Source organism: Diadema setosum, chromosome 17, assembly GCF_964275005.1.
Source record: "Diadema setosum chromosome 17, eeDiaSeto1, whole genome shotgun sequence".
Lineage (NCBI taxonomy): Eukaryota > Metazoa > Echinodermata > Echinoidea > Diadematoida > Diadematidae > Diadema > Diadema setosum.
Window position 1 is genome coordinate 15891138 of NC_092701.1, and position 14375 is coordinate 15905512.

A 14375-nucleotide genomic window follows, 5' to 3' on the forward strand; every position below is an offset into this window, starting at 1 on the left:
ATGATGATTCCTGCCAAGTTAAAGGACAAGTTCACCTTCATTAACATAAGGATTGAGAGAATGCAGCAATATTAGTAGTACACATCAGTGAAAGTTTGAGGAAAATTGGACAATCGATGCAAAAGTTATGAATTTTTAAAATGTTTGTGTTGGAACCGCTGGATGAGGAGACTACCAAGGCTCGTGATGTCATATGAGTACAACAATATAAACAAAATGTAAAGAAAATTCAACATATTTTCACTTTTTTTTTTCGCATAATACACTTGACTTGCCTCTTTCTAAAGGCAATGGGAATAATATTACCCATAACATAAGTCAGTAACGAGTCAAGGGAATAATGTATACTTTTTTCAAAAGATGAAATTTTGTGAAATTCTCTTTATATTTTCCTTATATTGTTGTATGCATGTGACATCTTACACTAAATTAGTCTTCTCATCCAGCGGTGACTGCACAAGAACTTCAAAAGTTCATAACTTTTGAACGGATTGTCCGATTTTCCTCAAACTTTCAATGATGTGTTCTACTAATATTGTTACATTCTTTCGATACATCCTTATGTTAATGAAGGTGAACTTGTCCTTTAAATCAAATTCAGCCAATTGTTTTCATGGAGATGAAAATTCACAAAATTATGAAAAATAACTCATTTGGGCTATTTAGTCACTGGCCCCTGGGGGAACAACTACAATCCATAATGACTGAGATCCACAATTTCCAGAAGATAAAATGGCACAAATCATGGAAATGTGTTATTTAGTACAAGTAGTACAATTGTATTTGCCCCCCCCCCCTCCAACACCATCATTTGTATGAGATCCTCTCCCTCCATCCCCTCCCATTCATGAGTCCTGCATGCCAAGTTTTATACTCATGACAATCAGCAGATATTTGTTCGTTTTGGCCTAACCCTATAATAGGAGCCCCTGTCATCATTGTTTGCACAAATTATGATCCCCTCTCTCCATTGGTGATTTCTGCCAGGTTTCGTCAAAATCCAGCGACTTGTCTCAAGAAAAATAAATAGAGTAAAATATCCCCAGAATGAACTAATTTGGGGTACTTGGGCCTGACCTTGGGGGTCCCCTTAACGGGATGGGATCACAACCATGTGGATGGGTACAAACTATGGTTCTTTCCCCCAATGGCGATTCCAAACTATGATTCTTTCTCCCACTGGTGATTCCTGCCAAGTTTAATCAAATCCAGCCATTTTCAAGAAGATAAAATTGTCAAAACCATGATATTTATGCTTATTTGAGGCATTTACAGAAGATGAAAATAAGAAAAAGTTTTTTGGTTTTTTTTGGGAAGTTGATGAAATTCTTCCTTTGAGTGGTCTTTATTGGAACTGAGTGACAAATTGCCCTGCATGGACGTAAATCAGTCAGGCAGTTGCAACAAGAAAAAGTTTATGCACAGATGACAAACAAGATGCACAAGATGGACATCAAAACAGCTAATGGCAGATGATTTCAAAAGCTTTCTTGAGCTATTTAGCTCAAGTGAGCTAAAAGTATTTCCGAAATTAGCTTTTTTTTGCCTTTATTCAGGGACCTGAGAGAAGTCCCCCTCAAAGTCATAGTCCACACTTCATCAATTGTATAACTCTAACCCCATTAAGATCACTGTTGCCAGGTTCAGTTGCATCTCTAGGCTTCTTTCACTTGAGATGAACTGTACAAAGTTTGTGCACGACTGAAGGCAAGCAGTTGGGTGCTAACCCAAGAAGTCAGGCGCAGTGCCCTGTTTTATGAAGAGTTAAAATTGATTATAAAGTTGATTTTTCTTATAAGTTTATGGCAGCCTGTGTGTTAAGGAAATTTACAATCAATTTCATCTTTTGAGAAAACAGGGCCCTGGTGAAATACAACAGTAATATGTCAAACAGGTGTCTGTGTAGATCATGTTCAACTAGAGCTGTGACATCATCATGCCTATCTGCTACGCAATCATGGAACATTGCTGCATTGTGAAGACAAAATTATCAATACATTGTAGTAGTTAATTTAATGTCATTACTCTTCACTACAGTGAAGCTCTTCTCTGAATTTACTTTGATTAAAGTTCCATAAAGAAATGCAAAGTCACACAAAATGTAACCATCTCTTCTAATTTGATTTTATTCAGACAAAATGGGCAATCTCATACACTTGTAGAGGAAATACATAGGCATATATACATAAAAACAAGAAAACATACATGAAAACATACACATAAGACAGGAGCACTTAGAATGGGTGGCTGGATAGCCAAACAGTTCTTGATCTATTATCATAAAGCAAATCGCTATAAACCTGTAAAAAAAACAGAAACTAGCTTACACAATAATAAGAAAGGGGGGGGGGGGGGGAGTCATCCATAACTCAAAGTTAAAACAGAAGGTCATTTAAGAAATGTGTGCATTTACTGTATTACTGCGAAAGACATCTTATTCTCACTTTGGGTACATGCTTCACTTAAATGAAGATCCCATTCACTGGGGGTGGAGTAGTGAATTCACAATGCACTGGATACTAAAATCATGTCTGAAGACATTTACCATTCCAATCTACGTACAGTCAAACCTGTCTATAGCGGCCACCCCAAGGAAGAAAAACAAAAGACCAGGGGGTCACACGCTCACCTGAGTATCGCAAGTCCACCTTCTATGCATTCTTGCAGACTCTTACCTGTGAACATTGGAAACTTATGGTGGGGGTAGCTTTGAGAATGGGGGCATGGTGTCCATATACATATTCCATCACACTGGTAAAAATACCTGCCAAGTACACTGTACTTTATAGGATGTTGGATTATGCAGCTTGGGAAAAAAGACTTAAAGCCCTATCACTTTTGATTAGAACTAGAGAAAAATATTATTGAATACACTGTATTCATTGATTTAGGAGGTTTTGACCCCCTGGGGCCCCCAAGGAAAGCATGGTGCCCATTCAAAGACTTTGAGATCTTATCCCTATGGGAATGCTACTTGACAAGTTTGGTGAAAATCCATTATGTTGTTTTCAGCAAGAAGATGAAAATTTAGGCCCGTATTTGGACCCCCCCCCCCCATCCCATCCCGCTTCCTTGGGTCCCAAGGGGGTGGGGGTGGGAGGGCACCCCTGATTCTCCCATGAACAAACTTGAAACAACAGTCATCAATATACTGACTCATTAACTTAGCTCAATCACTTCTGGTTCTAGAGAAAATCTGTGAAGATTCCTTCCCCTAGGAATGCTGCCTGCCAAGTTTGATGAAAATTAGTGATAGGATTTTCAAGAAAAAGATGAAAATTTACAATTTCGGTCCAAATTTAGGCCCCCTGGGGCCCCCCGGATGGGGCATGGTGCCCATTTGATGGGAATGAGATTCTTTCCCCCTAGGGATGCTACCTGCCAACTTTGGTAAAAATTAATAATGGCATTAGAACCCCTCCCCATCCCCCTCCCCTGGGTCCCAAGGGGGGCACCCCTGATTCTGCCATGAACAAACTTGAAACTACAGTCATCAATGTACTAATTCATAGGATTAACTTAGCTCTATCACTTCTGGTTCTAGAGAAGAAGATTTTTTTTAGGATTCCTTAATTTTGGGGGGTTTAGGCCCCTCTGGGGGCCCCCCAGGTGGGGTATGGTGCCCACTTGAACAAATTGAGATCCTATCCCCCTAGGGATGCTACCTGCCAAGTTTGGTGAAAATCGGTCAAGAGTTTTTCAAGAAGAAGATGAAAATGTAAAAGTTTACGCACGACGGACGCCGAATGAAGCACGCCGGACGCCGGACGCCGGACGCCGGACGCCGGACGAAGAGCGATCGCAATCGCTCACTTGAGCCTTTGGATCAGGTGAGCTAAAAAAGGGGGCATTGTAGACAGGTGGTCACTATAGGCAGGGGTGGTAACATGGCTTTTCTAAGGGGGGGGGGGGGATCCTGTTCAGTGGTTGCATACAGCAGATGGTAGCTATAGATGGTGGTTGCAGTAGACAGGTTTGACTGTATGTGTACAAACATATCGACACATAACACGGATGGGAGCTCTTTCTCTGGTTTCAGTACCATTCTAACTCAATTCATCCACATGCAAATTCAGTCAAGTATGCAGCCAAGATGCTCACTCAATAAAATTTTATTTTCAATCTTCGAAAAAAACTACCATTATTTCCCCTATTACAGCTATTTTTCATTGATGGGCTTCTCATCCATAAAACAGAATAATTTATGTTAACATAAACAATGGTGTGAGTCCTCAATAACAATTTTTGGAACCCATATTTACAACAATCTTTCCTCTCTATGAACAATTTAAATTTCATTTGGATTCCCTTTTCCTATTTTTTTATTTTTTATTTTTGGGTCTTTTTAAATCATTGATGTTTGTATATAGTCCAGTTTTACATGAATGGACATGGCAAGGCAGTTCTTCCCCTCATCTTGTCTAAAAAGCAAAATTTAAAGTATGTATTAATGTCTAGTTGTTCTGTGTTGAAATGTACTAGCACTTAACTAACATACAATTAGGCTAATTTAACGATTACTTAAACTGGTGAAAACTTCATTATTTTCCAACAAATTAATCAATATGTAATCAGTCTAGGTCCAACAATATTAGGGTGTAAGAGTGTTCATTCACTGAGATTTATACTGAAACAATGATAAAAAAAAAAGTGCTTGGTGAGAAGGAGGATAGATGCTGTGTATACATCATGAAAACATTTTTGTTTCCAACAAAACCATGGAAGTCTTACTGAACACAAGCTCACTGTACATATCAGGTTATAAGTAGCTTCCAGCAGCAAGGACTTACATTATGTCAGGCATAATAAACTTCATGACTATTAAACATATTTCCATCAAATATCAGTTTATTTCCCTTTGTATCCATAGACAGAAAAATTCACCAGTCTTTCATGAGCATTCACTTCCACACACATTTGTGAAATAAGGCACAAAGCATGGGAAATGCAAAATAAAAATCTAAGTAACAAAACAACTGATACATTCAATTCTTAAAATGGTTGGGCCCTCCTTTAACAAATCAGATACACTGTAATTCCTTTTTGGAAAGAAAAGTGCACAGAAAACCTACTGGTACTCTGTTGTCAGAATAGCATGTATGATCAGTAAACAACCAGAACTGAGTGCAGCTTAGACATGTATACCCAGTTACAAAATAAAATGGACTGTAGTTGTTCATATGCATGATCACTGATATCTTGCTTCAGTGATGACATTCAGTTGAAATTTCTGCGAGCACATTCAGGCATTAATTTATTGCACTCTCAAAGAGCTGTAGGTAGTAATAATCACACAACTGGCCAAAGGATCTGGAGAGCAGAGGTCTGAAAGATGGAATATTGCTCATCCAGGGAGCAAAAGAGCAAGGCACTCTTATTTCTCTCAGATGTGTAGCCTAGCTCATTGTAGATGTGAGCCTGTAGATGAGACAAATAAAATAGGACAAAAATAGAGAGACTAGAAGAAAGGTTACAGGTACATCAATAATGCCTCCGGCACCACTTCATGGCGGAGGCATAAAAAATGGCACAGCATGGAACAAAATATATGGCACACTGAACCTACAACCAACAACATGATGGATAACTGGTGAAAAACAATACTTGGGACATTTGTTCCCTACGCATGGTCCTCACTGGTGTCATTCACATGGACAAATTGACGGCAAGTTGATTGGGATTCAAATACAGAGACTTTCAGAACCCATTCAGACAAACAGAAATATGCCGCAAATTGCCAATCGCAAAAATTTGTCAATCAAACTGCGCATGCCCAAAATCTACTGAGCTGGTGACCCTTGCCTGTGGGCTATTGTGATGTGTGTTTTAAATGACGCCGGGGATAAAAAATCCCCAGATTATTTGCTTGTCCCAGGGGATATTATTGCAATTTGAAATATTCATAATATTTGAAATATTCATAATATTTCTTGGAATAAATAGCATTATCAACCTATTTAGTGGGATTTTTATATCCATACTAGCAAAATCTTTAGATTCGGATTGAGTCGTAATACTTGTGACTGTATCTAGTTAATACACTTCAGTGTGGATTTCAGTAATGTCACTATTATGAAAAACAAAACATTGTCATTTTCCATTTTTCCAAAAACAGAGCTCATAAAATTGTACACAAACTGCCACAAAGGTTGATGTTGCTGTCTTAAATTTCTCTGAAGGTACTGATTCCATAATCTTGGAGGATGTAAATGAACAGATATCTTTGATATGTCTGTGCCAAGTCACAAAACATATATATACATACATATATATATACATACATATATATATATATATATATATATATATCTGGATGCAGCTTTATGGAGTTTCATGTCTAGATAAGCAATGGCAGCAGTAAAACATGCTATAGAATGGGATTATTTTATAGTTGAAAACGTTAAGGCAGCACAAATTGTCTCCCTAGGGTCGTGTGTCTCATAAAGTAGTCATGACCATGTAATGTCTCTCTAAAGCTGAATCAAATACACATACACACACACACACATACACACACACACACACACATCAGTATTCTTTAAAAAAAAAAGAGACCATACAAGACTTCTGATAGTCTACACATAGAACAAATGAGGGGCTATACACAGGGGACATCACACGAGGCGTGCATTATGTACATAATTATTTCGAGATGTCTCTTGCACGCCATATTTGAAAACCAACTAACATGGTCTACACTTCCTTAATTTCTGTAAACTCTCATCATCAGATTTCCTCTGATCAGTTGCTTTTGTTTCATTGTGTTCATATCTATCAAGAGTACACTGTCCTCCAACAATAGGATGGAAAAGACAAAAAATACAAAAAATGGCGTAAAAACCCATCAAAATATCTGAAGATTGAAGATGTTCAGTGTTTAAACTCCTGCCGTGGGATTGTTTTTAACATGAGCAATTTCATGATAATGGTGCTTTTAAAATGTGTTATGCATGTGTCAAGGTTTGATATGACTGCACTTTGCATTCCTGTTATAACAAAAATGGTTTTAACAAAATTCTAACGATAACAAAATAAAAATTCAGGTCCCAAAATTATCATTTATACAACTATTAATGTACTTTCTGTTTGCCTATACTGAAATTTTGATACAACAACAGAAAACTGCCAGTCCAGAGAATTTTGTTATGATGGCAGTCACTTGCATCTAATTCTTTACCTTGAACTGGCTAGATCGGATCCATGAATTCTCACAAGGCATGGATCACAGTGAATTATTAATGACATACTGTATGCGTGGCAGAGTTTCATGGCTCACAGGGATACACAAATTATCTTCTCTGGAGGAACCAGATCATCCATGGTATTGATAACAGAACTCTTCAATCTGACTAGCTTTTAAACGTTAATGCACCCTTTCTTGGCCCCAACTTATCTCTCGAACAGCATCCCAAAAATCAGCCAGGAATATTGGTGTAATCATTCGGCATGACCTTGCCCGCAGAAAAACAAAATAAGTATCAGACAGAACAAAGGACAGTGCCCCAACCAGACGAGGACAATTTTATCTCAACCAGTTTATGGTAGAGTTTAAATACACAAAGGCTGTGTTTATACTTCCCTTTTTCGGGTCAAAATCAGCATTTTGATACACATTTACTTCAAAACATGGTTGCGTCCTTTCTCACTTTGATATACAGTGCCGACCGCGGGAAACGTCACACTTTTCCGAGATCTGGACGAGGCCACTGACGCGTATCCCCGCGGGTACCCGCGGGTATACGCGTTCAGTGGACGAGTCCATCCGCCCGCACGGATAATCCATCCTCGGGAATTTGCGTCTCGATTGACGCGGGTTGGACGAGGGTGGACGAGGGTGGACGAGGGTATTCAAGGGCACATTCCCGTTAAGCTTTATTTTGACCGCTCAATCAAAATACATTTCATGGAGTTCCGACTTTGCCCATTTTCATCAAATTCCGATTTCAGGGGCTTCTTTTCGATTTAATCACACTCTGATGTCCACTGCCTTGATTGTTCGCTACTTTCTAAAGAAGTACACCTGCGGAAGTTGTGCACATGCGTTCATCACTCAAGTATCAATAATTATTAGAACATAGCGACATCGGTTACGATCATCTCGCTATTCACGACTTTTAACGACCTGCGCCACCAAAATTTCATTGCTGAAAATTCGGTGGCCCAATCGGGCTACAAAAAAAGTCGGATGTTTGCCTTTACTTTTGAAAATGAACAGCGGTAACAGTCGGCTTCGTAAGCCCCAAAAATGAAAGTCGCATGTTTACTTTTGATTTTAGAAATGAATCACGGTGACATTTGACTCCGTATGATACTGGAATAAATACCGAATGTTTGCTTTGGCGTTCGGAAGTGAATGATAATATTCAACTCCGTAAGACGATAAGATAAATGCCGGATGTTTGCTCTTACGTTCGAAAGTAAATAGCAATAACATTCAGCTCCGGAAGATGCTTGAGTAGGCTATATGTCGAATGATCCCTTTGACGTTCGGAAATGAATAACCAAAATATTCAACTCCGTACGATGATAAAATAAAAGACGGATATTTGCTTTTACTTTCGAAAATAAATAGCAATAACATTCGGCTTCGGAAAATGCTAACGTAAATGTCAGATGATTGCTTTTACGTTCGGAAGTGAATAGCAGTAATATTCTGCTCCATACGATGCTAAAATAACTGTTGGATGTTTGTTTTTAGATTTTGAAATAAATAACAGTAACATTCAGGTGCGTTCGGTGGTAAAATTAATGTTCAATGATTGCTTTGATGTTCGGAAATGAATAACAATGACATTCAACTCCGTATACAATGTATATCTGATGTTTGCTTTTACGTTCGGAAGTAAATAGCAATAACATTCAGCTCCCGAAGATGCTAAAGTAAATGTCGAATGATCCCTTTGACGTTCGGAAATAAATAACAAAAATATTCAACTTCTTACGATAATAAAATGAATGACGGATGATTGCCTGTACTTTCGAAAGTAAATAGCAATAGCATTCGGCTCCGGAAGATGACAAAATAGATGTCAGATGATTGCTTTTACGTTCGGAAGTGAATAGCAGTAATATTCTGCTCCATACGATGCTAAAATAACTGTCGGATGTTCGCTTTTAAATTTCGAAATGAATAACAGTAACATTCACCTGCGTTCGATGGTTCGGAAATGAACACAATAATATTCAACTCCGTGTATACGATGATAACATAAATGTCTGATGTTTGCCTTTATGTTCAAGAGTAAATGGCAATAACATTCAGCTCCGGAAGATGCTAAAATAAATGTCGAATGTTTGCTGTGACGTTCGGAAATTAATAACAAAAATATTCAACTCCGTATACTGAGTATACGATTTTGCGTTCGGAAGTGAATAGCAGTAATGTTCTGCTCCATACGATGCTAAAATAACTGGCGGATGTTCGCTTTTAAATTTCGAAATGAATAACAGTATACATTCAGCTGCGTTCGATGGTTCGGAAATGAACACAATAATATTCAACTCCGTGTATATGATAACATAAATGTCTGATGTTTGCTTTTATGTTCAAGAGTAAATAGCAATAACATTCAGCTCCGGAAGATGCTAAAATAAATAACGCATGTTTGTTGTGACGTTCGGAAATGAATAACCAAAATAACTCCGTATATACGATGATAAAATAAATGTCTGATATTCGGTTTTACGTTCGAAATATAACAATAACAATCAGCTCCCTTCGACTTTCGGAAATGAATGATAATAATATTCAACTCCGTACGATGTTTAAATAAATGTCGGATGCTTGCTTATAATTTATATTGCTATGTACTTTCGCAAATAAATAGCAATAACATTCGGCTCCGGAAGATGCCAAAATGATTAATGTCACATGATTGCTTTTACGTTTGGAAGTGAATAGCAGTTACATTCTGCTCCGTACTATAGTACGGAGCAGAAGTTTTTGTTTTGTTTTTTACCATCAAACGCAGCCGAATGTTACTATTCATTTCGAAATGTAATACACATGTAGCAAATATCCGACATTTATTTTAGCATATATGCTAAAATAAATGTCGGATATTTGCTACATGTGTATTACATTTCGAAATGAATAGTAACATTCGGCTGCGTTTGATGGTAAAAAACAAAACAAAAACAAAACAAAACAAAACACACACACAAAAAAAAACTGTCTGATGTCTGCCTTGACGTTCAAAATTCGGCCCCATACGATATGATGAAATAATTGTCAGATGACTCATTTCACTTTCGCAAGTGGACAACAGTGACATTCGGCTTCGTACGATGATAAAATAGATGTCGGATGTTTGCTTTTATATTTGGAAATGACTAACTGTTAAATTCTGCTCCGTATACGACAGAGCTGCCAACCTTTCGAAGCACAAATTAGTACTCAGCAGCTCCAAAATTCGTGTTTTCCACCAGAATTCGTATTTTTTTTCAATCTCCCTCTTTTTGCTACGAGGCCTACAGGCTCTAAACATAACGTTATGACACATGCCGAAGCATCCAGCTGGTCACCAGCACGATAAAGATTCTAAACTACGCAATGTTCAGCGTTGATTGATTGCTTTCTCGCAATGTGTACAAGTGCAAGTTTGTACCTCCAAAATCTTTCTGGGCTGATTATGGAAGCTTCCATTTTCTAGCAGGTGACGGGGAATGCTTGATCTTCTCAAGAGAGCTTCTGTGTGAGCGGATGCAAAACTCTGTTCTGTGTTTCCAATTATGTACTATCAAAACATAATCATGCGTTGTTTTCAGGCTTTTTTCATTTTATTGGATTTTAAACATCAGTATTCTTCGAAGTATTCCAATTCCTTTTCCCCTGACTGGAATCGGAAAGTCTGCTATAACGATGATCGCAAAATGCCGCGCTGTGTGTGGAAGCGCCGATGTGGTGCAAACACGTGGCTTCATTTTCAAGTTTAAATGAATGCGCCATGTGCTCCTGCCTATAAGAGGTTACTGCAAGTTCGATGGATCGAATGCGCCATAGCTGAGCTGAGCTGAATGGCTTGTTTACGGTAAACATGCAATTTACGTTCGATATGAAGAAATCATTACGTCTTTCACGAGGGAAAAACACACAAAACAAACAAACAAACAAAATACACCCACGAACGAATGTTGATAGCCAAAACTTTGAAAAGTAATAAGCAGTTTTGATGCGCGTGAACTGAAATTAATTGTCCTTACACGTTGTATTTTGCTGTCTAACCAGGTGATGACTGCATCTCATTGGACCTTCTCGTAGTGAATTTGTCTGGGCATACGAGACCTTTCATGTATTTCTGTGATTGCATTTTTAATTGACTAATAATCAATCCTTTTGTTATTGTTCAGGGAACATTAGATATTCGATCAAGTACACTATAATCGACTCTTCGATGTTCCCTACTATGCGCCAAAAGAAAGGCTATAGACATAGAATCATGATATCTTTGGAATTATTCCTTTAATTCAACTAATGAGCTGGTTCTTCGATCGATATTTCCAGGATACTTACACGCTGTTTATTCCAATGCGCGCATTCTTTCGTCTGGCACGCACCTGGGTGTGGCACCTGCTTTTGTGGAAATTTCCACAAGGGAGAGGGGTGGGGTGTCAAGTTTCTTCGAGCCGCAGAGACTGCATACACAATCTCTTCGCTTTTATTTATTGTCATTCGTGTTTTCGCCTTATTCTTTGCTGATATTGAACATTTAGATTTAACTTTACGAAAGTTGCTATAGCACATGGTTCGTTTTGTTGTGAGGTGTACGTAATTTCTTTTTTTTTTTAATCATTCTTGAGAGGGGAAAGAAGAGTAAGGGGGAAAGAAGACTAGAGGGAAAGGGAAATAAAACAAACGTCACGTCCGCTAAGCATTCACAGGAAGCCGTCTTTTTACACCAGTCACCAGCATAGTTATCATCACTATCAGACATCACTCAAGATCATTTTAGCCTTTTCCTATGATCAACATTAAGAAACACGCATAATCCCTCGAGATAAATACCTAGGAAACTCATAGTTACGTTCAGACGGCAGGCCCTAACCTCGAGGTTAGGAAACAAATACAAAGTATCAACACTTCCCAACAACACAAACATTTAGAAAAGACAACAAATAGCACATCGAAGCGGCTGGGATCAAACTCCGTCGCTTCGATTGCAGCGAAGCGGAGAAATCGCCGTTACGAAAATAACAGTGCGAGACATTAAGAGAATAACGTTTAAATACTTCAAAGTATAAAGGGAACAGATAAAGTGATATAAAATGTAAGAAATCGTACTAAACGAGGTGTGAGAAACGACGGAAATAAAACGAAGTTTAGTAGTAAGCTTAGGCCCTAGCAAAAGTTTTGCAGCACCGAAAGCTACGCGAAAATAAACACACATATAAAACTCGGTATTGCGACGAGATCCTATGGGATCAAGTCAATAAACGATACAAAACAAAGGAAATTGATTCATTTTGACGGGAAAATAGTTTGTTATAAGTATTCTGTTATATGAAATCTCCTTTAATAGGCCTAGAAATAATCGAGTTTCCACAATACTCTGGAAAGAAAGTTCGAACGCTTTTCACCTGCACATATACTGCAGAGGGCAGTGCACATCAGTCATCAATACTCGAACAGAAACTCACCTCTACAACTTCCTCGCAGAAAATGATGCAATAGCGTTATAAAAAAAAAAACACACAACACTCTAAAAATCATTTCGTACTTGGGAGGCAAGGGACAAGAGGATGAAAAGAAGAGAAAAAGAAGCAGACATTGCACAACGGGACGCTTTCACCCCGCCTCATACGGTACTGTAGTGGCAGCTGGCTACAGTGTGTAGACACTCCCCAGCCGGCCGGCCACACATTGGGATACCACGGCGATCCATGTAAACATCCAGGCCAGGGTCCGTAGGCGACAGGGATTCACGCGCGCGAAGTTCTGTTCGGTGTACACAGTACGCAAGCAGCGATATGCGTGTGCGCACATTTTTCTATTCAGCGCTTTCCACATACGGTGCGTACGCAATGCATCGATATCCCAGCTGAATACAGATAACATGGCACATGCGACGTGCGTTTGCGATATTTTTACCCATTATTTTCCCCACTGTGAATTCGTACTTTCTAAGGACGTTTTCATATTGTCGTATTCCCTTCGATTTTTCGTATACGAATTTTTCGGAACGGTTGGCAGCTCTGGTACAATGCTAACATAAATAACAGATTATTGCTTTCACATTTGAAAATGATTAATGGTATACATAGGCTCAGTATGATTCTTAAATAAATAGAGGATGTTTGCTTCACATTCGGAAATCAATAAGGGTAACATTCAGCTCCATAAGATGCTAAAATGAATGTCGGTTGTTTGCTTTTATACAGTGTATTTGAAAATGATTAACGGTAATATTCGGCTCCGTAAGGTTCTAACATACTATAGTAAATGTTGGATGATTGCTTTTACAATCAGAAATGAATAGCGGTAACTTTCGGCTCTTTACAATGCTAAAACAAACAATCTGGAAATGCTCCCACTTTCTCATCCCAAAAGTAAGCTATGACCACCTATATAGGCATCAACTTTTATAATTATCTATAAGCCTATTTGCTAAATCTTAGAATTCAGAATAATGGTGATAAGATGATCTACTTTTGTATTCATTTATTTTAGACATGGGTACCTGTCACGTCAGTAATGCTTAATAATTGTTTTTAGTAGGACCGATTTAGTTTTTCCTATGTTTTTCTTGATTTTTTTGGCCACCAAAAAAAAAATAGAAATCAATGATTTTGGTGGTCAAAAATAAAAATTAGTTTGGAGCCCTGCGATATCATTGGGCTCATCATTACTTAATCTTTCCCATGATACGCTAATATTTATATCATCAATCTGCCGACGTCATCCGACAATTCATGATTAAAAACTTTTTTTTTTTCATCGTCCGTAACCCAACTTTGAACACAGACAGGGTGTTCTTTCTCATTCTAGAGTAATGAAGGAGCGCACTTTCGGCTGTGATCTAAGTCCTATTATCGATGTCGCCGTTTAGTGATCTAAACTTCAGCTTTGCTGAACTGTTCAATGTCTTGAGCAGGAAGCGAAAACAATGGCTGGACTAAGGAACCTTCATTTTTAAAAGGGGGAAATAGAAACAAAAAACAACACTGAAACCGAACAGGCCGGCCGAGCATTGTTTAGGTTAACCACGCGTGGTGATAATCGCGCCCATTGATCGCTCTGTCCAGCTGGCTTAACCCTATTCTAACTGGGAGGAGTTTTTACTGGGGTGACCCCCCCCCCCCCCCCTTCAGATCTCGGCCACCGATCGCGCGATCGCTGCGAAATTTTTCCTGAAGATAGAGCTGGATGTCAACTACAA

The 14375-nt window shown here is 38.5% G+C and overlaps 1 protein-coding gene across 1 annotated transcript in view; it reads right to left on the reverse strand.

Annotated features, from left to right (window-relative positions):
- Positions 1-2112: 2112 nt before the first annotated feature.
- The window catches only part of LOC140240922 (anaphase-promoting complex subunit 5-like), a 129504-nt gene continuing 117241 nt past the window's right edge, over positions 2113-14375 (reverse strand). Inside the window, exon 17 of the mRNA XM_072320694.1 lies at positions 2113-5418. Within this exon, the coding sequence (XP_072176795.1) occupies positions 5290-5418 (129 nt within the window). The 3' untranslated portion in view covers positions 2113-5289. The remainder of the gene's footprint in view (positions 5419-14375) is intronic.